Here is a 25,272-nt window from a genome sequence, read left to right as displayed (position 1 = left end):
TTTCTCAAATGACTTTGGATTCAGAAAATCAGCAGCTTTGACCAGGGAAAAAGAAATAAATAAAATAATCACACTTACTTAGAAAGTTCCTACTGAGCACTGTCCCCATCTGAACCGGGAACAGCTCCTGCCACCGGAGCTCTGGGGCACACACTGACCACCAAACACTGCTAAACAAAACTGGGGGATGGTCCACATGGCATCCAGCACTTAGCAAGTAGAAATTCAACGACTCTCATATCATGTTGGTCTAAGTCATCCTTACAACACCCAAAGCGGCTCCATCTTATTAGGATATGAACAAACTGAAGCAGGGAACACTCTTGACTAAAGCTGCCAAGCCAGCCACTGCAAAGCTTGGGAACCTTGACTTCCCTGCTCATTCCTTCAGGGATCATCTCCCATCGACCATAATTTTCAGCGTAAATGGGCTTCTGGCATTTTGAAGTCAAATAAATCCATTTGAGGACAAAACTCTTCTTTAACAAACTCAGACAGTTTAAAGAGCCAACAAAACAAGCCATATTTTGGGAATGGTTTAGCCATTGTATTGTATAGAAGAAGGGCAGATCCAGTTCTACAAGGAGCTCCTGCTCCTTGTTGCACATCTCTTCCTATGCAATACTACCAGCCACTGCCACAACGATGGATTACCCCAAGGATCTTTGCTTCCTGGCAGATAAGATGCTGTATTTCTCTGCCCAGATGCTACGCAGACTGATTCCCAAGAAAAGCAGAATGGACCCACTTAGACTCTTAACAAAGAAAAGGCTTATGCTCTGAATTTATGTAGCATCCTGCCTCTTCCTTCCCCACCCCTCCAGCCATTTCCTTTGGAAAGAGAACCTTGAGTGCCCGTTTGTGAAAATTTGTTTCCTCAGCTGAACGAATTAAACCATAAAAGCCTAAAGTCAGCTCATCCAGATAAAGAAAGTGCAGCACGGAGGAATGAATCTGTTCAGCAGCTCGTCACCTCCTGAATGTCAGCTGTCCTTCAGACTGCTGCTGGCACCTCTTCCTCAGATTGACCGCTCTCACCTGTGAATGAGTGCTATTGTGCACAGAGGCTATTGGTAACAGAATTCAATAACTGAGCCTAAAAACTCATTCCAGCTGCACGTGGTCTCACCGCACCTCGGGCAGCTGCAGACAGGCTGAGTTGACAGCAGAGCACTCCCAGATGTGACCTGCAGCCTCTCTGGGTGCGCACAGAGTGCTCCCTCAGTCTGGACGCTCGCTGTCTTCGACGGGACACCGAACCCTGGGCTGGGGTTTCATCTGCAGCCAGCACCCTCACCTCATTTTGGGGGAGTCACTAAAAAGCAGGTTAGAGTCTGCAATACGCCTCCACAAGATGTGATCTTCAGCAGCCAGACCAAAAATGCAGGGGTAACATTGTATTTCCCCCTTGTTTATCTCACTTTCCACTCACTCAGCCCCTCAGCATAACAGCCACAGAGGCAGGGCCTGAGCCTGTACGTTAGATAAAATGCTATGCACACCGCAACAGCCCTGTAATTTCTTTTCAGACTAAGCACAACAAAGTCTAGCAAGGGTTAAAAATACTTCTAATTTTTTTTGGTGGTCTTTGGGTACAGAATCTCTTATAATAAGACTATTTGTATTCATACTGGCAGAGTAAACACTACATGTTCATGCCCAGGCAGCTCTGTGCTTGTAATTTCAGCAAAAACAGAGCTACGTCCCTGAGGGACTTTGCTATTTCCCCAGCCACCATCCACTCAAGCGCTGAATGAGAGCAGAGAAAGTGAGAAAGATGATGGCATAAGCTTCCACCGCACCACAGCCTCAGCTTTCGCTAAGAATACAGGGAATAGCTCATTTCAGGTTTAATTATACTAGTTAAAACGTGTCTTCTATAGGCCAGCAAAAGACAAGGACGTAGTGCTCCCATAGTCACCATTTACTGATTAGGTTCAATTTAAAAACATCATATTCAAAACCTTCCCCTGACAAAACAGTAAATAGTGATGGAAACCCCTATTTCCTCCCATCACTATACTTGACGTTTTTAAACGGAGCTTTTGCAAACCTTAAGTTATATTTCTAGTCAAAGGACGGTGCTGGTTCAAGGATGCCAAGTTAAAAATAATGACACCACGGCTTGGAACTGTTTAAATGTAAATTACTGGAGGAACATGCTGAACCCCACCTTGCCTAGGCAAAAATATAAACACATTTCTAGCAGTTACCTTTATTCTCCAGGCATCTCAATGCTGCAGTCTTTGGCTTGCTAAGGAAAGGACACACCAGCAAACCCCCTCCAGCAGCACAGCCTATTCCTGCCTGAGCCAAAGCAGTAACTCTACCATCCCAACAGCATCGGCTTGTTGTTGGACTCAAGAACATCATTCACTAGAGGGGGATGTTGCACACACCTTGCCACTGTGCTACACAAACACGGCATCATCAGCATTTAAACGGAAAGCATTCAATTGGGCTTTCATTTTTAAAGCAAATAAAAACATTTCTATTTAGTCTCGTAAAACATATTTTGCTCTAATACAAACCCCGGTTACCTGGAATAGCTGAATGAGCACATTTTAATTATGAAGGAAAAACAGCACGGGCACAGGTTTGAAATGGAATCATCATTTACTATGGAGCTTAAACTACCCATTGTATGGAAAGTATTAATTTTTAATGAAACAAAAATCTCATTTTCAATAGAGAGATTTCATCTGTGAAAGACTGAATGAATAGATTTTGTGCCTGGCTGGTAAATTTTCATTACAATTGTCAAACCTGGTCCAAACCACAATGTATCGCAGGACACAGAAAGAAAAGTAGCGTTAAAGAAAGTGCAACTTGCCTCATTTCCTCCCGGCAGCCTGTTCATGTGCACGAGTTGGCCCTGATCATCCAACACCAATTCAGTGTACGTTAGTATGTCAGAAGGCAGCGGTGGTGTCGGTAGGAATGCATGCTCATTCATAGAGTTCCAGAGTTTAATCAAAGACTAGAGGATGAAAAGATAAATTCTTGTTTAGAATATCATCTGCTAATATTTTTATTCAATCCACTGTGAACTAATATTCCAGAAAGAACAAAAAGAAATATCCCTCCTCCCACTTTGACTAACAATATTCAGTGGATATCACTTACTTTGGTATTTAAACCATGAAACACTGTTTTGTCAAAGTATTGTAATTCAAATTATGTAATTCAGGATAGTACCAGCGAATCAGACATACAATCAATTCTGCAACTCATTAATACATTCCAAGATGTCCTATTCTAGGATCTATCACCCCTGCACAGTTCAATCCTCTAGGAAGGCTGGATAACAGGGTGGGAAAACAAAGAAACACAAAAAACAAGAAGCACAAGACACTTCACATTTCATCTTCTGTTGTTTGACTCATTAATGGAGCCACCCCAGCAGCGTATCAGGAGGCCTAATTTCTCTCTGAGCAGACTCAATCCATAGCTGTAGAGACCCTCAAGCACCACTGTTAGCCACACCAGGCCACTTGTTTCCCTGACAAGCAGGAATGGCAACTGACAGAAGTGCTTTGCAGGTACAAAAGTTTAAAACAACCTGCTGCCGTTGTTCTTAAGAACACTCACCTGCCGAAACATCTCAGGAATGTCATAGACATACGATGTCCCTAAAGACTGCGCCTGGAATCTCTTGGACTGAAGCAGGTCTTTGGTCACATATGGGGTATTGATGAGCATCCCATGAAGTGGTCCCTGTTTATCCCCATACGCCTGGAACATAATCTGCAGCACAAAACAGGATCAATTACAGATGAATCCACTTATTCCATCTCATCCAGGCTTTACAAAAGATTGTCAGGCTATTCCAGACTGTTTCTGTTCTCTACAAATATGTTAATACTGCATACCCTGTAACACCGTGCTCCATCATGCATTACTACCCTTCGGAGACAGCGCTGGACCATTACTGCATGGATCTGAGTATCACTGACTTATTACCATATCACAGCGGAAAGCAAAGTGAACAGAGCCACATCCCCACAGAAAAAAGCTGTGACTTAGATGACTTCACATTCACCAGTATTTCCCCTGACACCGTATCTATGCCGATGGATTGTGATAGCTGGGAGCAGAGAGGAGAACTCTGTTATTTATATAGTCGAACAGCACGGTATCCATATCTCCACTGACTGATCATGGAAGCTAGGTCAAGACTTGCATATGTCATTTGGCTTGAAGTTTTGATATTATAAGTTTAAAAGATTTTCCCAGAGTAGCAACATGAATTATCAGCTGCCACGCTTCATGGCACTATATATTCCACTCAGAAAGGACTCGGAAAGGAATCTATTTCAAGTAAGAAATGCAAGGAGCACTGCTTAACTGGGACAACACTGCACAAATGCTGCTGAAAAGAAACACACCTGATGGAAGCAACACAATTCGGCTGTTTTTAACGGAACAGTAATCAGATTCTATACTATAAACGGCAGGTCTACTTCTAATTGAAGATGAACTAATTAAAAAACTCCACTAAAGATAAAATTCAGTAAGTAAAGCCTGTGTTAGTTTTTAGATAAAAAACAGCGGTTTGTGCTTTTCTCAGTCTTCATCACTACTTTGTGAAGTAGCTTCTTCAATGGGGGAAATACTTATTCAAGGCAATAAGCACTTGTGAGAGTGCCTGCGTTAGGATCTGCTACTGCACTTGGGGCCCGATTCTGCTTAAATCTCTGGAAAACTTCAGAGCAGATCTGTGAGAACTGGCGAAGGTTGTATCAAGCATCGCCGCTCAGTACCACAAAAACTGCAGAACAAGAAATCAGGGCCATTCTCTCACAATTAATCTATCTTTCCATTTTTCATAAGTCATGGAAGTGCCTGGCACCCAGTACATCAGTAATGTCTGAATTATTTTAAAAGAATTCCCTCCATTCAAAATAACCTTCTGAAAACACAGGAAAAAAATACATAGATCTGAATCCATCTTATAAACCTCATCATGAGGGGGAAGATTTACTGAAGCTTCTTAAAAACCTAACACCTTCAAGCTTTCTAAGACAAACCTTCCTCCCAACTACTCCAAGAGTTAATAGAAATAATTTCCATCAGTAGAATTTTTTAATAGAACCTGGTTTAATAACCTGAAAAAAAAATTAAAAATTCCAATACTGGAGAAGTTGCTACAAGATGCAGACACACAAGAACATTCCCCTAGCTTTAAAACAATAGAGCTCATCAGAGACAAGAGTTTAAGAGGAGAGGTGACCTTCACAAATGACTAACAAAACCAAAGCGTCAAGCTTAGCTACTGGAGATTATCAAAATGTTCCTTTCTTTCCTCATCTCCACTCAAAGGCAGAAATGAAGTAAAACATATGGACGTTATCTGTTCTGGGATCTCCAGAACCAGACGGACTGTACGGCCAAGCAGCTAGCTGGAAAAATTTAAATGGAGAAGAGGGGGAGAAAAGGTGACTCAGCACTTTGTGTTCAACATTAACGGTGCCCAAGTGATTTATTCTGCTGCTACCACTGCATGGCAGAGAGATTATTACAGAGGGAGATGTAAACATTGCTGTATTTAAATATTTTTCGTGCATCCTATGCTCCATGTATTTTAGCATATGTAGGTATTTCAGTTAACCACACTATTTCTCTGCCACGAAAAGCAGAAACACCAGAATAGCCACAACCATTACAAAAGAGCCCATTATGCTTCATAAAAATGATATAAAAGCACCTTCAGTAATTTTATATCATCCTACTCAGGTCATTCCCTATATCTTTGCAATATAAAAGACAAGTTCACAGATTTTCTCTATCTACTCAGGGAAACATATAATTAATAATACTTTTTATTACAACCTACAGGATGAGCATGAACACTCACTCCTCTATTACCTTTTTGAGCACTCTGCCCCAGAGGAACACAGCTGTACAAATGCCTTTTGGTATGTACAAAACAATTAGAAGCTCTGCACTTTTACCTAACTGATTACATACTGCAAACCTACACATCTATTGCAAGATCATCTTTACATCCTCCTTCCTTTGGCAAAGTTGAATGGCAATTTTATATTACCTGAAAACAGCACAAAGCACAGATATTCTTCATCAGGTACAACGTGCCCCTCTAAATAATTTGCTTATCAAACCATGGAGCCTATGGAACCATACCTGCGCGGTTCTGGAGTCTGTCACTTCTTTGTAGAGGCTGATGTCCAAATAGTAGCCTGACTCATTGGTCAAGAAGAGACGAATAGGAATTGCCTTCCCAGTAGGTGTCAAGCGAATGTTGATCTTCAGCTCGGCTTGGAGGACGCGGAGCTTCCACAGGCGACTCCCATAGCGCATCACCATGCTCCGCACAGATTCTTCAATCTTAGAACACAGGAGAAGAGTTTCCCTCATCTTTCTGGATACATCTACCACTTTGCCACTCCTCTATCCCACTGCTAGAAGGTCCTGCTCAAAGGGGCACCCCAACCTTCAGGGGGAACATCACAGGAGGGAGGGAAGCACCTGGGGCTGTTATGGGACCTCAGTGACCTGTCTGTTCTCCTCCTAACGAGCCTTGAGATAGGCAGGAACTGAACACAGCCTGGGGACTGTGTTCTAGACCTCGTCTACCTGGAGGCTGAGGGACAACGTTGGATTCACAACCCTGTTTCCTCCCAGCACATCACACTCCAGCAAGGCACAACATGCCCATGGCTTCCCCTTCATTTCCCTTTCTTCCTGCAAGCATAGCTCACAGCTAAGAACTACAAAACACAGGAAAGCGAAATCCTTGACAAACAGTTCTGTAGCACTTCCACGCACAATAATCATGTTTCACCACACATGCAAGTACAGTGCCTTAAATCAGCAAAGCAATTACTACTTGGAGCCTGGCCTTCTGGTGTTCTATTAAACTTTATAATATACTACTGTTGGCAAATAGCGCATATTAAAAGAAGGCAATTTATAGGCTGTTTTTAACATTCTTTCAAAAGTAAAAAGTCTTTTTTCCACTGCAGCTCCAGGAAAAGCCACGGTACATGGCTGAGAGCAGCCCAGCTTCTTCTGAACTTCTTGGGAACTAAAGATTTTGGATGCATCGAGAGAAGATTTATTCAAAAGCGATTTAAGCCACCAATTTTTAATCATGATTTAAAAGTCAGCAAGCAATAGGTAGTTATTTTGATAACCAATTCATCTTTTCAAACTTTCAGTCATACTTATAAGGAAAGGTCAGCTCTCATCTTTTGGTAACCATGAACAGAATTTTGATTTCCACCTAACTGCAGCCTTTGTGGTTTATTTGGGACTTTCATTGTGGTGGTTCTGCTAACCAGGAACATGCTTTATGCTTCAACACTTCCATTTACGCATCTACAAAGCTTAATGTTAATTTATTTAGAATGCTGATCCCTGTGCTTCTATATCAGAATGAAAATGAGGCATTTCTTTTTGTGGCTGAATTTACAAATTCTTTTTAAGATCATGATTTGTCTCACATTTTGTTTAGAATCTGAACTTTTGTAACAAACAGGCGAGCATTTAAAGACATTTCCTTATTAAAATCGTTTTTCTCAAACACATAATGGAAAAAATAAGTGTAATTTCAAAAACAAAACGTATTTTTAATAAACCGTTCCTGAGTTTACACAAAGGAAGTTAACTGCATGGCCCGAAGGACAGTGTTAATCCACTAAAAATAAGAGCTCTGCCAGTTCTGAAATCTTACACTTAATATTTACTCACAAATTGGAAGGAAAAACAAAGCTTGCTTCCTTCCTCACTGCCAAACAGGTTCCTAATGTCAAACAAAACTGCTTGATTTAACCAGCTAAAGTAAAAAGCGTTCACTCTGCTTTTGAAGAGAACTTGGTTTAGCAGCTCCACAACCAATCTTTAGAGATGTCCATTAATTATGTGGCTCCACTTCCTTTACTGAAAAGCCAAACTCCAGTATTTGCAGAGTAACTACACTGACCCTCATCTCACCATCTCTAATATGGTCCCCAACTGCTCTGTCATACAATGGCTAGAAGAAACCGCACGTCATTCACCAATAGTATTAAAATGTACTCAATCACAGGTGCACTTTCATAGCATAAAAAGGCAATAAAAGATTTAGTTCTGGTGAGTCAAGCCCAAGAAAAACAAGCAGTCCAGAACTAGGGAAGAGATCATACCTTAGATGGGTCCATGATGACAGTAGGCACGAAATTTAAGAAGATGTGATTGCAGTCAGTGCGCACGTTGGTATTATTAAAAGCAACCTCCAACTCATCCATAGCTTCCAAGAGCAATCGCTCTCCCTCATTTTGCAGATATTCAAAGGAGGCCTCCTGCCAGATATCATCAACAAATAATTTATTTTCTAGAAAATACATAGCCCAACAATACAGCGTTTGAAAAACTGCAGAAGGACTTGACTGGGAAAACTGGTTCCATCAGTTTCAGCAGGATGTGCAGCCCTGAAACAGATCTATCACAGTCCTCAAGCCAGTGCTCCCATTGCCTGGACTTGCAAACCCAGCTGACTTGTGCCCTCGTTTAGGCCCAGCATAAATCCAAAACCAGACAGGGCAAATCACTAGCGCAGGAGAAACACAGAAAAACAACTACTGCCTCGAAGTGCAAGGATTTCTGACTGTCCACTAGGCCACAGAAAAACCTCCCTGAGGCATAGGAATACCAAGTCTGCGAAAACACGCTTCTGCAGAGCCAATACTAGCAAAGACAGGGCACAAAGCCACTATACTCTGTACAGGCATTACGTTTGCATGCAGGTTCCTAGAATGATTTAGTGTTTCATACAGTGTTTGGGAAAGAGACCTTGCAGGGGTGACAAAACGCACCTTGGTAACCAGATCTGAATGCCTTATGATAGCCCTGACGAAGAACCTGTAGTCTGTCACTTCTGTTCCCACTTCAACTTTAGCTGCTCCCAGGTAGAGATGCATTTTGTGATTGGCACACGGAATGGCAGTGAGATCAAAGTTTCGCATTCGATTCAACTCTAGCTGAAAGGCCAGAGCTGGCTCCAGATGACGGTAGATCCTATCTTCCTCAAACTGGAGGTAGAAAGAACATTAAAGAGGAAGGTGGGTTAAGAAGCCGAAACACTGATGACAGGCAGAGACAGACAATACCCGTTACAAAATTTTATATTTAATTAAAAAGCTAAAAATTCAAATAAATCCATTCCAAATTCTCTATCTGATGCAGAGTCATCAGCACTAAGAGATGCGTTGAAATGCCAACAGCAGGAGACACATTGTAAGACAGCAAGTTCTCAAGCTCACCCCCCAAAACCCTCTTTTTCACTGAAACCAAAAAGTTTGGTGTTGAAGTGCTGTACTGCTTCCAATGCCCCCTTGATACACTCTGAATAAAATCCTCAAAACCAAAAGCTTCAGGTGAGGCTTCCAGATGCATGAATTTTATCTCTAAATACCAGAGACCCATCACTGTTACTGATATCAGTTGCTGCACATGCAGGTTACTGGCCTAGCAACAGAGGAGAAAATAGCACCCTAAGCAGTGAAGTTGGGCTGGAGTCGCTCCCACCCTCTTGAACTGGAAAGGAACAGCTACGTGGGAGAAGGATAAAGCCAAGACTTAGAGAAAATTTTTAAGAATATATAACTTACCTTATCCCGGGCACGGAATGTGAAGAACTTTGGAAATTCCCTCTGTTTTAAAATAAAAACAATGATGTCAGCCCTCTAAAATTAAGCTATTTGACCTACTCAGAGAGTGCTCACAGGCCAAGCCCAGAGCAGATGACAGCAGTTCTTACAAACTACTTTTCCAAAATCACAAAGGGTGGTGGAAAATGAAGTTACCCTCCACGAGGCAGCAGAGGTAGTTTAAACCTGTCTGCACTGCTAAGGCAATGCATGCTGCTTGATTGGCTTTTGATTATTATTGTCTATTATCAACAGACAATAACATGGAACTGTCCAGACGCGGTAGCGGAAAACGTCTACTTCTATTATGATGATGATTACTGTGGAAATGTTTGGGAGCCATACAATGATATTAACACCCCATTATGTGAGCAGATGTACCCAAAACAATGCTCTGTATTCTATAGCTCTCTTCATGCTATTACTGCCAGAAATATTCTCTTCCCAAGAAAAACTATGAATTGTAATAAAATAACTTTATCCTCATGTATTAAACAGTAGTCTACAAAAAATGGCCCAAATATGATTGGTTTTCTCTGTTATTCTATCACACAGATAAAATCACAGCCAATTATAAGGGCTTTATGGTTTTGTGGTGTGCTGCACATGTCTTCGAAGAAAGACGGACTTGAGAGCATCCTTCTACCTACCCCTCCAGTGCCATCCAAGCAAAGCCCCCCATTTCTGTGGAATTATACTTCTACTGGGTGGAGGAACTTCCATGAATGCTTTGCACCACCGTGAGAATACCAGCCTTCTATGCAAAAGGTGAGTAATCTGCTCGTCACCTTCTTGACCTCCTATACAAAACAGTCCCTAGAACTTCACCTGATGACTCTCAGTTGAACGAAATGACTTGGATTTGCCTGGAGTGAGTCTTCCAGATGAGTCAGTGGTACAGGGAATCCTGCCTGCAAATTCAGGCAATGGCCATATTGGGCGAGCCCATGAGCATCAACCACACTCTAGGAAACAACCACTTCCATATTTCCTCACTTCTCTTCCAAATCCCTCCTACCTGTCCTCCTCCACACGCTGCCAATTTCTCCTAACACCATCCATGCTCATTCTATCACTAATGTAATTGCTTCCAAGGCATTTGCCTAGTGTGGTGGGCAAATATAATAATTAGATGTGCACACATACAAAAATTCTCAGTGCTGTGGTACCAAAATCCAAAAGAGTGCTCCATTTCCTAAGCAGGAGAATTATACCCCTGCTGTGTTCTAATCAACCAACCATCATCAAGACAATCAAAATAATTTGCCTAAATTAGCCAATCAAGACACCCTGCAAACTGCAGAATGTGAAAAGCTACAACAGAAATCATCATAGTTGATTATTATACTAATAATCACGTTAAAAACCTAATGAGATGAGGAAATTGGAAGCTTGCTGGAGCAACTCTCTATTACCTCAACATGCTGGGAACTAATTATATAGACTGTAATTAAAACAAAAACAAACCCAAGCCCAGGCTCTGGCTAAGTTAATAGTTGGTCCAGTAATAAACAGAATAGAATAGGAGATAGTAATAAAGACTGACACTCGCAGAAGATCCCAGAGGTACTCTACAAACTTTGCAAGCAGATGACACACCACGTTGCCTCCTCTGGCTTAGGAACCAGGAGCATCCTAACAGGGCATCGCTCCAAATGGCAGCTCAGGGCAAACTTTGTGATGACTCCTTTTATTCTTTGCCTCTTTTCCAACCGCTGGCACATGCTATGTTGTTTTTCATTCCCCATGTATCGGTTCAGTTCTCTTAAATGTCCTTTTTTAAATCTAAAACTTGGATTTTCTTGCTTAAGGTCCAAACACCTCTCCAGAGAGCCCCGTTTCCTACAGAAGCTGTTGACTGCTACATCTCTGTACCTGTACTGTGGGCAGCAATTCCCATGTGGTGACACTCGCGTTTGTTCAAATACTAGTTTTGCTGATTTTTAAATGAGTTTTCCTTTAGTGAAGCATGCTAGGCAAGGTGTGTTGAGCATAGGGTGAGTTTCTTGTGCTTTAAAGACTCATAATAACCTCCAGAGCTGTAAAGTAGATACACGAGGGATAAAAATCTGGCATATGACTTACACCACCACCTTGAAAACAGGGCTAACCTAGTCCTCACTGATGCCTAAGCCCTGGGAGAAGTAATTCTTAGCAGTAAGAGCATCAAACATTTTCCACATTGCTAAGTCATTATGCGAAATTTAGCACGTCACTTCAATTACTCCTCTAAGTTATTTTAAAATCAGTGAGAAGCCTAAAGAAATCACCACACTACATAAGAAATATAAAAACTGAGTTGTTTAATGACATTTTAGAATACAAAACTCCACTGAAACAAACCAGACCTTTATTAATGTGGCAGTCATGAGTTCAGCCAGGTAACAAGAAAACTTTAATGTGCGACTGGCCCCACTGAATGCAAAAGGCCCAGTCTTGTATTTGAAATTCAATGTTTGTTTAAGTTCTTCACTTAAATCTGACATCAATGTTGGCATTAAATGCCTGACTAAGGACCAAGTGAGAAGCCTAGAGCCACTTACATGTCTCCTGGCCTCAGGTCAAGAATACCACCGTGTTCTAGGCCCTTTTACTTACATGAAATCTCTGATCCACCTCATAGTTGACCTGTTTCCTGAAGTCCTTACAAACGAGACATACAAACATAGGAAGACAAGAAAAAAAAAAAAAAAGCAGAAGAAAGCTAGCAATTAGGATGAAAATCAAAAATCAATTAACTCAAGAATACAAGAGATGCCAAGATTGTTTACAATTGTAAATTAATTTTTAAGCAGATGCATCAAAAACATCTCAAATTTTAGAGAACAAAAACAGTGAAGAGAGAACTAAATACAGTTAATGCAGCATTTAATCTGGGAAAGAACGCATCAAATATCGATGCGATTATGAGCTAAAAATCCAAGAGTTCTGAGCAGCATGAGAGATATTAAAATACCTTTTGTGCTACAAGGAAAGTCAGCCTCCGAATCCCATGTTCAATCAGGACCGATTTCTGTAAAAAGACAAGCATGGAGTCAGGTGACCAGATTAACAGAAAAAGAGCACATCAAAAACATGTTAAAGTCTTCCATGAACTGAAAAAGCTCTAGAGATCCTCCTGCATCAATGCTGTACGTTCCAGTCCACTTCAGTCCCCTTATAGCCGAGATCTCTCATTTGATGATCATCTAGTAGCAAACAAATTAAATGTGAAGAGGTAAGTAACCAAATCACAAGAACATGGCATTCCAGCTGAGCCTTGCTAGCAAGTGAAGCAGAAGAGGCGTGTACAAGTCTTGCAGGATAAGTTCTTGTTCATTTCCCAAAGTAAGTTGCTCTTTTTAGCAAAGATTAAAGATTACTTTTTGAAGGGAGCACAGCATAGACATGACAAGGCCATGGAAAATGATAGAAAACCAGTTCTAAAGGAACTGACTCAAGGAAGCATGTAGCACATCCTTGATTTGGGCACAAGAAGCACAGAGACAACCCAGACTAATGGACAGATACATCAGTACTGCAAAGGTGAGTCATGATAGGTCTTACTGAGCTTTTTTAAAATGATGAGAGAATATCCATTTCCATTGTTTCCTTACCAAACTCCACTAAGCCACATTTCAAACAAGTGCTGCCACCAGCATTCACCACACCACTGATCTTTACAAGTGTTAAGATCTTGTAATTCTGCTCCCCATCTAAAACTTTTTCCTTTCTCCTCCTTTTTCCAATTTAAAAGCAAAGGAGGGGGGGAAAAAAGGAAGAACAAAAAAGAAACAAGAACTCTGCTAGACCAGGAACAAAACAACCCCTTTCAGCACAGACTGAAATGTTTTACTAAGGTTAAGCCCTTTGAAAATGAGCATCAGTGACTCTATTCATGGCAAGAGGAAGAAAATAACTTTAATAATGCCATGATTTAAAAAGCAAAAATTGTTATTGCTTTTAAAATTCCACAAGTGGCAGACAATAACAGCATAGCAACAGGATTCTGATTACATTGTAATAATGTGGGTCTCACAGCAAGTCCACAGCTATTACAGAGCGATTAGCCATCAGCACCTGGAGAAACTCCATTTACACTGACTGCCTCAATCTCCTCCACAAGTCATTTACAAGTATATGATCCTAATTTCTATTAAAAAAACCACACACAACATGCTGGGACTAGAAGATTATTTGGACAATTTGGACCAACCTATTTGATAGTTTAATGTGGTTTGGAATTTTTTTCTCTTATTTCTTTCCTTTTATTCCCTCCCATAAAACGCCTGGAGCACTATCAAGCAGACGAAAAGCAGAACTAGCTTTCATTTTTATATTTGATTATTTTCTTTGCTTAAAGAGACAGGAAGCTGCTGAAGTTGTACGGATCCCAGCCCCATGTTGGAACCCCTCATTTCTGCAGAATGTATTACCTCTTCCCACCCTGGGAAGTGAGGTTAGAAACTACTCGCTCCATCCTCCCCTCCGCATTGCAGGTACCACGGACACAGCAGGGTCCCAGTGCCTGATGGGCTATTCACATCCAGATGCCAGCTGAGCTCTTCACATCAACCAGCAAGTGCAGGCAGATACCAGAGCACAGAGCGGACAGGAGGGGACTGCCCCCAACCCGCAGTGTCTCAAGTGACCACAGGACTAACATCTGGTAATCTGAAGGGCATCCCATACTTCCAGAGCAACAGAACACACTACCAGTTCCACCTTGTGCCAGAAATATCATACCAGGTGGAAAGCTCCAGCATGCCAACACAGAGATCTAATTTTAATTTGATTAAGACCATCGTTATACAGAAAACAGACCATTTTAATGTCCCTTTCCATGCCTCTGTTACTCTTTTAGCAACTTTACCACCAGGGAGACGGATACAGCACGTTCTTTCAGAGCATCTAGCAACGGATACTGGAGATTGATCTGATGTGTTTAAAACCTCAGAAGTCTTTTACCCTATAAAAAATTCAAGGGAAGAAGTCCTGACCTGATGAATTAGAATGCACTGCAAAGAGAAAGGGTGACCTGGAGTCTTCAGAAAGGTGCAGCTATATCCAGTCAAAGAAATGGTAAGATTTTAGATGGGATAAATTAAGGATGTAACTCAACAAACAAACAAAAAACTGAGGAACATACTGACTTTTTCCAAAGCAGACAGAACTGTCCTGCACAATCACACAGTTCCAGAAAGGAACAAAGGCAACTTACCTTGCTTTGTGTGAACTCTCTGAACATGGCTGCCAGCCCGTCATCATCAACGTCACTGTCAGTTTTAATAGCAACATTAAGAATGTGAATGGGCTCTTCACGGGCAGTCTGCAATTTAAAGAAAATATTCCCTATAAAGAAACTATTAACAACTTAACACCCGCAAGGTCTCAAAAGACGCTCCCAAAATACAACTCTAAAATACAGATGCCCTAGGGAAAAATGACCTCAGCAGAGCATGCTGTAAACCAGCAAGGGAAATCCTTGATCAAGCAGCCTCACACATTCGTAATTTCACAGAAGAGTTAACGTCCACAAACAGCAAACTGGAGCTCCCTTTAGAGAATCCAATTCTGATTGTCACATCTGATACGGTTAACTCAAGTGTGCTTCATTTGGATGCCAAAGGAAGGGAGGGTCAGGTCCCCTCTTTATGAGATGCAGTACAGGCAGGACATAGAGGATTTAGGCATCAAGAGAGGTTATGCAATGTAGAAAAATCAAAGTGTAGGATAAAACAACGTGTGTTTTCACACCTACAGCAAAATGAAATAATGTGGAAGCATCAATTACATTAGAGCTCTAAGAAATGACAAATTTAGCACTTGAGAGCCTGCGGCTAATCGTGAAAAACTATGCATTAACAGGCTGTTATCCTTGGTGAGGTGAGGGGGAGGCAAAGAGAGAGATCTGAGGACATTAAGGCTGATGGTAATATTCTGGAACTTACAGTACTCACACCCATAAAGATCAATGGATCAGTTTAAAACTGAGCCCTATTCTGGACACAGACTGTATTCCAACAAAGTTCCACACTGTTGGGGGCAGGACAGAGCAGTGGAGCAGCTACCTGCATATCTGAGGGCAACAGGTCTCCTGCCACTAAGGATTACAAACCATCCACTTCCTCTGTGCATCAATTCTCCACATCAATGCCCAAATTGATGGGTTCCTCTCACCTTTTTCTCTTAACAACAGTTCTAAGAGGAAGAATAAGGATGTAACATGACTAGAAAGAGTGTAAGACAAAGTACAGCAAGTCAGACTTAAGTTAAGGCAGCTGAATAAGCAGTTCAACGCCCTGATAACCAGAGAAGGCTTGGAAAGCTAATTGTAGGTCTAAACTCTCAGTTACGCTGCTGTGGATCCAGTAATACTGCTGATGTTGAAAGCTACACACTAAATTTACATTGAGAGCAAGAGACTTAGTTCTAGTTTTAGAATGGAGTGAGAAAATGGCCACCTGCTTTGAATCCCTTGTTGTGGAACAAGCAAACAAATCACGTACATAAATACATAAAGCTCTTAACTCCTGCTTCCAGCACTCTCACTAGTGAAAAGTGTCTACCCTGCAGTCACTGCAGCATGCTGCACACCTTCTATTTCAAACCTGAGAGCATTCTCGAGAGAAAATAGCACTGTACCTTGTCTTCATCATACAAGGAAGCATGGCCAGCTTCAGGGAAGGTTGGGCTCTGGGGAGGAGAGTCACAGAAGCAACCCATCACTTCATCAAAGATTCTGAAATACACCAGAGAAGTATTAGTCATCACCACACTGCTGCTGGCCCACTGCAAGCATACAGCACTAAAATCCACAAATCATGTGGCTAAGGAGGGGAGGGAGAGAAAAGGATTCCTTTCTTTTGCAGCATTGAAACTCAAAGGATGAGGAGGCAATACCTTCTCCACACCTCAAACCAAAGGAGGGGCAGACACTCCAAAACTTGTCAGAGATGTCATGGTTACAGGCCCTCATGACTGCTAGGGGTTTTGATAGGGTTTTTTGCCTATCCCTAAAAGGGTGAAAGCATAAAGAACATCCTCCCACCTACAGAAGTGTGAACAAGTGCATCAAAAGAAATCAGCATATTTGAAAATGACCTCAAACCAACAGAAATTCAAGACGTTGATCCTTCTGGCTGCAAACTGCTCTTACGGCAGTCTGAAATTTCAAGGAGGCATATGAGGAGATCCAAGCAAATGTCCAATTCAAAGTCCAGAAACTTAGCAAATCAACCCAGGACCAGCTTAAACCTGACTCTAGACGCAGCCAAGACTTTGTCCAGTTCCATTTGGCTCACCTAGGATGCTGCAACACAAACAATTGTCACCTTTCCCCACATACCTGACAAAATCTTCAAACGTGCGGAAGGAGACCATTCCACCCATTCGCTGGCACGGCGGAGTGAATGAATTGTCTAGCAGTACATCACTCACGCTAGCTACATGGACCATCCCGTAGTGATTGAGGTTGGAAGAGAAGGACATTCTAAATGGCAATTCAATAAAACCACAGTTAGTAGGAACAAGGGAGAGGAGAATATCACTGGAAAAAGATCTGTGCATGTGCATATGCATTGACCACTTGAAGTGTGGCTGTTTTTCCAATATAACCGATTTGTTAGATTCTTCAGCACGACAGGCCTGCCGTGCTGTCTTCTCCAAAGTTCCTGCGACCCTGGCATGCCTCTGGTGCCAATTAATACCTTTACTTGGATCTTGTCCCATTAATGCCCTTACCTGGACCTTGTCCCAGTGTACAGGAACAGTTAAGAATTAGGAAATAATGTTACAATCCTTTAAAATAGGTATTTCTTAGGGAGTATCTTGAGATGACAGGTGAATTATGACTATGCAAAGCTGACTGCATTTTTCCTCCCATAGGTATGTTTTGCTTTACAGGTAGACTATTGAGATAAACAACAATAATTCTAAGTTTGTACACGTGAAAGATTCACTAAATTTGACAAATTAAGTTCAAGCGTACTGAGCTGCATTATCGTATTGCTTCCACGTTTTTTCTGGTCATACTATAATTTATGCTGCTCAATTGCAGTGTGGTACAGTGACCCCTCTAAAAATCCTACACTGCAAACAGGGTTTTTTATAGTCCTACACTAGGTATTCCCACCCTAAATAAAGTCCTATCACAGTGCCTTCCGCTTCAACTGCTGACCAAGTTAACATGTTCTTCCATCTAATTTAATCCACACTTTAAAAACATTGTAACTCCACCCTACTGATTTATTTTGTTCAGTTTAGGTGGTTGTAAGGTGGCTGCTAAATACGAGCAGTTGGCCACAAAAGACATGTCTTAAGGAGCAAGGAAGGCAGAGCTCTGATACTCCCTGCTCATACCCATACCCAATACCTGCTGTTCAAGCACTGAGCTACATTACAGCGAGGTCTTCTATTTAAAGCAGGAGCACCATTCACTAAAGGTCAGCATTCCTTCCTGGCAGAGGGCAAGATCCTGGATACACTTAAGTACCACTGAGGTTTTGCACAGTTCAACTGCTATGGCAGCACACACCAGCTGTGAAACACTTTGTGTTATCTGGGGATTCGGGATATTACTATTATTTTTATATTCTTTTTGAAGACCCACAATGTTCTGGTCAAGATGAGCAGAGGAAGTTTCTCACATATTGAACAAAAAGCATACTACAGCTAACTAGACAACCTTTCCCTCATTACTAGAATCAGGGCTTGCCTTCTCTGCAATAATAATTTCTAATTTCTGAACTGTGCTACACGGTCATCTTGAATCACTGAGGGACCAACTTCAAAAGCTCCTCGCAACATGGTGAGACCTTCAAGCTTTGCTCTAAAGAGACAGAGATGCCGAGCTGGCGCATGACAGTGCTCTGCAACACAGGAACAGCTCACTCTCATTTGGTTCACTCTCCCCAGGGCTTAGAAAGACATTAACGAAGTTTCTGTCCTCTCCAACTGGTGCCACAACAGGAGGCAGAAGGGAAAAAATCAGGGCGCTAACTGAGCACAGCACGTGCTTGACTTACAGCTTGTAAAGTCAAGATGATGCTCAGCTGCTGGGCTGGATGAGCCACCAGAGGCAAACTGGGGGTCCAGCCACACTGGCCACAGAATTGCCACCAGCCACACAGCTGCAGGACCAAACCGTGGATTGCTGACAGTGACACTTACTGGCTTTCCTAAGATTTCTTTCTGTCCATGTACAGAAAACCATTGTGACATGGTCCTAAGTATACTGTTAACAAGTCTAAAGTACCATCAGTTTGATTAATAGCTCTCCATGTTTAAAGTCACTCTATGTTTCTGTAATTTACCTCTGATTAAGAGCCGTGAGACTTTCAAGCCCATTTTTACTGTTTTTCCCTAAACAGGCTTGTAAGCAGTAATAAATAATAGGTATTCACATTTTGGACGAGAAAAATTTTTCAGGATGTGCTTCGGTGTACGCTCCTTACAACTAATACAAAAAATACCACAGAACAGTAACTAAACAAAAAGACAGGAGACATTTTTCATGTATTATTTAAAACAAGAAATAATTTTCAACTGAGACATGGGAGGAAAAATTAGCGTCCAAAACACAACAAAACATGCTGTCAGCTGTTTGAGATGTAGATTCATCTATGGCGTGAGGGAGGTGAAACAGCCTCGACAAATTCTAAGCTAGTTGCAAGAACCCGGAGTAGCACCAGGTCTACTATCGGCTAGGGGTACCTGCCTGTTCCACTGTGACTCCCTGCCAGAGGGGCAACAGCCAGGAGTCCAGATCCAAAGCAGAGACCCGAGAAACATCATTCTGCTACACATTTGCTGTGTACCAAACTGCAGGTGAGCCGACTCACCTGGCAAATTTCATTTTAAGGACTGCTGCATGCGAAGCTTTTTTTAAAGGGTAAAGAAAAGCTGAAAACATGTTTTAGACAAAGGGAGAGGAAAAGGGAAGGAAAATAAGAGTTATGTTTGAGAGCTTCCCAAGTAAAGCTAAGGGCACTAAAACAAAACACGTTAAAACATTAAGTATTAGGCTACTTCTTTCTAGTCCGTCTTTTCAAATTTTAAAAGATGACAAGTACCATACCTGTTTAGCGTGGGGATGTTCCCTCTGTAATCAAACAACCACAGTTAGTTACAGATTGGTTAGTGAAAGCCATAATAAAGAACTATCATCAAGCTGATTCATGACCAGCAACAAGTTTACAATTTACTAAACCAAAATTTGTCACCCATCAGGTATCAGGTAGAATTCAATTTCATGGACCCTGAGAAGGCACCCACCACCTGACTTCGCTTGCCATGCCTGCCACAGGAACGAGCAGAGGCCATGCGCATAACAGGCAAGCAATGCACCCCAAGAAAACACATTGCATTTGCGAGGTACCCTGCTTTTCTACAGCATCTTTGATCATACCCACTTCAAACCCTTTGCACGCACAGAGTGAGCTTCACAAGCAAGTCCAGAGCAGGGAGCTGCCGCTCCCTGACTGAAGGGCAGACAGCAGAGGTGCAAAAAGTGACGGTATCACACCAGAAGATTGCAACAGGTTAAGGAAAACAAGCCAAATCCTCATTGCTCAACCTCTATGCTATGCAGCAGCCCACACACTGGTATCCACAACAATGCAGTAATAAAGCAACCACATACACATAAACACTTTGCATTTTCAGCGTTCAAGGCCCTGAATAACAAAAAGAACAAGCAGAACTTCAGGCTAATTTAAAGAAAATTCTACAGTTCCTTTTATAACCTCAGTCCAACTCTTCATATTTCTGCATGCAGATTGGGGCTCAGCAATGCACATGAGACAGGAAGAAGGCGAGGAGCACATTTTCACACCAGCGTAAGAACAACAGAGTCTAGACCGTCCCGACTACATTCATGAAAGCATAAGGTGCCATATTGCTCCATGCAAGACGTAGAAATTATTGTGATCTGACATTCAAAACAGTAAAGATTAAACTGAAAAAAAAATACATGCACACAGAAGGCTCGTACAGAGAGATCAGCAAACACAGGAAGATTGAAAGCAAAGCTTCAGGGAGCGTGTAACTGGCGCATTCACCCTCCCTTCCATGCAGAAACCTGTGGGATATCAAACCATGGAGTTTCTTAACACTCTTGACCATAGGAAAGACTCCAAGTTACTGGGCGTGAAGTCTCAGTACTTAAAGACCAGTGTATTCTCATGGTCACATCACTAAATGTGCTGACTGCACCCGGTCCTGCACTCAAACTGGTTTGTCACAGCAGCATGACAGTCACTACAAGGCTGTGTGTTTCGTGCATTACTGGCAGAGGCACGAAGAGTTCCCATCAGCTCCTTAAGCCACAGAGGAGACAGCACCAAATGGCCTAAAGACGTACCTTTTCCATGGTAACTAAGACAAGTATTTAATTCCATTTGGGGGCAGTGGGAAGAAGCACTGTGCTGATGAGCCTGTGGTTAGGACCAGAAGGGCCATGAGGCCTCAGGGAACTGTGATTTTTTTTTTTTCTTTTAGCTTGGCAAATGCTGGGAAAGCTGCATGTGATCTACTTCCACTGAGAAAAACAGTCTACAGAGGACAGACAGTTCCTACACCCGATACACTTGTGTAGCGGGCCCTGGAAACCTTTCAGAAGACAGAAAAACATCCAGCATAACAAATGTTCCTTTCCATCTCAAAAAGAGAGCCCTGTTGCCTTGCTCCAGGAACTGTTCTCTAACCATTCAGTATGGAACTGAAGAGACTATGGCAAGAATCACAGTGAGGGAGCCAGAAGACTCAGTGGCTGGAGATGCCAGAAAATAACAGTCTTCAAAGTGTATACTGTGGGGCTGGCTTTTCATTTACCAGGCACTGTAGCTACGGAGGGCTTTTTCCTTAAGAGAAGCTGAGCTGTCACTTGCCACTGAAATGCACTCAGAGGTGAAGGTTTGATGTTTGCAGCACAACCAGACTTCATGAGCGGGCGTCCCAGCACACCCACCGAGCTGCACCTCTGCAGCTCTGGCAAATACAACACCAGCTGCAAGCCAGCCTGCTCACCCTTATGGCAATATCAGAGTAAAGAGCAGCACTGCGGTTCAGGGACCTGAATAAAGGCACAGCTGATGGAGCACACACTGACAGCTCCATACAGCTGATGACAGGATCAGACACCCTCTCACCACACCAGCCCCAGCCCTTCTCCCTGTCTCTTCTGAACTTCTAAAAGGACCCTTCTTGACCAGGGAAGCTGATCTCACTAGGAATCTGCTCCATACCAATTCAAGCTCCACTGTTACAATTACTCCTTCTGCTCAAGCAAACAAGAATCCCCTTACCTTCCCCCTGCACCTCCTGCTCAAACCTGAATTTGTTTCCCCTTGCCCCTCCCTTTCTTTTCTTTAAACAAGAGCGCTCCCCTATGAAAATGAAGGCAGTGCATGCAAAGCGCCACTGGTTATATCAAGCTGTGATTGAGTGCCAGCGCAGGGCAAAGCTTTTGAAATCAGGCAGCAAAGCGGAATCAGCAGAGGTCGGCTGAATAACCCACTTGTAGTTATTAACAGCAGTACCACAGGAGAAAGAGCAATTCCACTGGCTGTGACCAGTGGCATTCCTCTTATGTTTCTTCATTTCTGTGGAAGAATCTAAACAGAAGGCTGTGAAACATGCCTCAAACCATACATTTTGATTGGGTTTTTCCTCTCCCTCTTTCTTTCCTTATTCTCTGCTCCCTCTGTGATTCAGCCAAGCTGAATCTGCTACTGAAGTCCAATTTGCATAAAATTATCGTCGTTCCATTCAGTTTGCTGCCCCTTCAACAGCCCCTTCTTTGCTCTGTTGGAAGATTTTGCCCTTTCTGAAACAGGCAAGCCAAGGGAACTGCAACACATTACTGCTGCCTGCTGTCTAATTAACATCAAACCCCCAGCATGGAACTGCAGGGATTTACAGGTGTCCTCAAATCATTTTCCCCTCCTCCTTTCCAATATCAGCCAGTCTCCCGCAACAAGGAGGGGACCTCAGGCTACCTAACGATACCCTGCGAGCTACGCGCTCGGGTCTCCAGGCCCATACACTCAGAATCCAAAGTGGCACAACCGATTCAGTACCAGCAACCCAAAGACTGATGCAAGAGGATGTTTCTGCAGCTATTGTAACCCACTGAAAACATTTCCATTTTGTCAGAAATTCCAATCTTATGAATATAACATGAAAGATAGTAGGAAGGAACCTATAAACCCTGCTCCAAGCATAAACACCTTTGGGGTTCTTGTTCTCCTGTAAAAAAACTCTTTGGAAACAGCATTATTTAACCTGGCTTTCAGCCTTCAAAGTGGTTTCTACCTAGAAGCTAAGGCAGAGGCTGACAAAAAAGAACAACCAAAATATTCCATAGATGATAAAACATCAAGAGACAGCAAAGGAGAGTTCATGCACCACTCTTAAGCATTGTTATCAGCAACATCAAAGTCCAAGTAGGGTGTCAACAAACATCCACAAGCACAGAAAGAGAAGATACTGGGGTAAAACCAAGCACAAGATACTTGAGACATTTATACTGATATGCCTGGAAAGACAAAGCAACTAATGGCTAGACTCGAATTCCACCCTCGAAAGTATCATGGACAGCAGTATGCATTCCCAATAATTAATTCAACCTAGACAAGTCTAAGTAAGGCATTTCCCTGCATGTCCATGTTTGCCAAGCTGTGTGCATTCCTAACTCCGAACGCATCTAGGGTTAGCTGGTATCAGATACCTTGGCTATCCAGTTTCCAAAGCAGACCTTGCTTTAAAGCTAAATAAGCCAATTATCCAAACTTTAATCTTAACCTGCAGCACTAAAACTCTCCCTCCCTTCCACCTGCCAGTGGTACACCCTGACTCAAGATTCCCCAGGACGTCTCAAGGGCAGGCGTGGCAGTTTGGGGTGGCACATGGGACAAAAGGAAGGCATGGGCTCAAGGCACACATGGTTGGGAACGCATGGCTAAGGCAAGCGAGCAAAACAGACTGAGTTACACTTGAGTTTCCATTGGGGCTCAATGTATTCAGAAAGCAGAGCCCTCTGGTATCACTGCCATACCCCAAAATAAAGACATACCCAGGCAGCGTCTCTAAGTCACCCTTGTCGGCAATTGTCTTGGCACTGACAGAGGGAACGCATCATCCTCTGAGTAAAACAGGGGGATCTGTTTTGTGTGAACAAATTTACCTCTGAGTTCTTCCCCTGTGATCTTCCAGCATATCTGCTACTGAGGAAGGAAAGATCAAGAGAGCACTGAACAACCTGGCCAGGGGATGTGGTGAGCTGAAGAAAAGGGGATGCTTAGGAGGAGCAGGGCAGAAGCACAGCTCTGCTGCAGGCTCCAAAAGCTAGCTACAGAAGACAACATCCCAGTTCAATTTAAACTCTACAGCTTCAGACACAAGAAAGGCTGCCTGAAAGCAGGAGAGGGGGATTATTAGAAAACCTTCTCCTGTTGAAAAAGCACTATAATTCCCTCTCCCTATACTAGACACACAATGTTTCTTTGAACAGAAGATTTTAAGCTAAGAATAGGCAAGCAGTGTTTCATGTGCTGAACACCTAAGAAAGGCCTTTCAGTGTCTGTCACCTGGCTTACCATTCTCACAAAGGAAGCTGAACTCTCTAAACACCAGTCAATATTCCACCAGCTTCCCATCTCAGCAGGGCAGTCTGAACAAGAGGGAAGCAAAGAACAGCTCAGAACGGGGCTCATTTCTTTCTCTCATCTTTTCTCACCAGGACTCTAGGTGACTGGAAGAGGCAGGTTGTCCAAATGCAAGGGGCTCTGCACATAAGCATTCGTTTGCAGTACCCTGCTGCAGCACACAGCCATCAGCATCCTGTAGATGCCCTCGTATTGCTTCCCCGGGATCAGATAACTGCAACGCCCTCTACTTGGAGAGGGCTTGCAAAATGCACTTACTGCAAAAGGCACCAGATGGTTACACTGTACTCCTCATCTGCCTTGCACCGGGCAATAAGGAATGCTGGTTTTGATCTATAAAGCTCTCTATGGTTTCAATTATAAGAGGTTTTTCTCCATATGTCTTACCCTTGCAATCGGGATCAGTGGGGATTCTTCCAACAGGATGTTTTCTATTAATTTAAACAAATAATTCCCATAACAGTTTTTGCCCACAAACCCCCCCAGGAGCATGTTGCATTCTATGACTCTGTTAGTAGATTTAACAGTTTTTCTTTCCTTTCTGCTTCCATGTGCAGCCTTCCTGTGGGTAGCTGATGGCAATCATTCAGTGGCCAAAAGTACAAAGTCTGAGGGCCTAACTGTGATTAGACAGATCAGAAGCAGTGATTGTGATTTTTTTTTCCTGTTGCAATTAAAGGCAGGCATAGCCGGGTTAAATACCAATAGCAAAGAATTTAAATATAGCAACCATTACCAGTTTGCAATTTTCTCTACATGATTATTTGCTCCAGTACAATTCAGGCCCTTTAATGTTCTCAGAAATCAAACATAGAAGGGGCCAGGACTTGAAAAGTTGCAAAATGTGGGGCACCACACAACTAACACCAGCTCCAAAACAGAATGCTCTCTGAAGGGCTCTCTGGTATCCACTCCTGATTCACCAGGATTCAATCCTGCAGAGCCTCGAGGGACATTTTTCTTGGCCACCTGGGACA

At 42.6% G+C, this 25,272-nt stretch overlaps 1 protein-coding gene across 6 annotated transcripts in view; it reads right to left on the bottom strand.

Annotated features, from left to right (window-relative positions):
• ACACA (acetyl-CoA carboxylase alpha) overlaps nucleotides 1-25,272 on the bottom strand; it is a 127,353-nt gene that overhangs the window by 56,444 nt on the left and 45,637 nt on the right. For 3 of the 6 annotated variants that reach the window (XM_069874400.1, XM_069874398.1, XM_069874399.1), the window contains 12 exons: nucleotides 19,708-19,731; nucleotides 16,978-17,121; nucleotides 16,275-16,371; nucleotides 14,851-14,958; nucleotides 12,607-12,663; nucleotides 12,249-12,293; nucleotides 9,612-9,653; nucleotides 8,817-9,032; nucleotides 8,148-8,303; nucleotides 6,145-6,348; nucleotides 3,592-3,747; nucleotides 2,684-2,980 (listed from right to left, as the gene is read on the bottom strand). In XM_069874400.1, coding sequence (XP_069730501.1) covers nucleotides 2,699-2,980; nucleotides 3,592-3,747; nucleotides 6,145-6,348; nucleotides 8,148-8,303; nucleotides 8,817-9,032; nucleotides 9,612-9,653; nucleotides 12,249-12,293; nucleotides 12,607-12,663; nucleotides 14,851-14,958; nucleotides 16,275-16,371; nucleotides 16,978-17,121; nucleotides 19,708-19,731 — 1,531 coding nt within the window. In that variant the 3' untranslated portion in view covers nucleotides 2,684-2,698. Of the gene's footprint in view, nucleotides 1-2,683; nucleotides 2,981-3,591; nucleotides 3,748-6,144; nucleotides 6,349-8,147; nucleotides 8,304-8,816; nucleotides 9,033-9,611; nucleotides 9,654-12,248; nucleotides 12,294-12,606; nucleotides 12,664-14,850; nucleotides 14,959-16,274; nucleotides 16,372-16,977; nucleotides 17,122-19,707; nucleotides 19,732-25,272 lie in introns of those variants that run through there. The other 3 variants (XM_069874401.1, XM_069874402.1, XM_069874396.1) reach the window with 2 other exon arrangements.

This window comes from Phaenicophaeus curvirostris, chromosome 21, assembly GCF_032191515.1.
Source record: "Phaenicophaeus curvirostris isolate KB17595 chromosome 21, BPBGC_Pcur_1.0, whole genome shotgun sequence".
In the NCBI taxonomy this organism is placed as follows: domain Eukaryota; kingdom Metazoa; phylum Chordata; class Aves; order Cuculiformes; family Cuculidae; genus Phaenicophaeus; species Phaenicophaeus curvirostris.
Note: the sequence above shows the minus strand (reverse complement) of the source record. Positions and strands in the feature narration are given on the sequence as shown.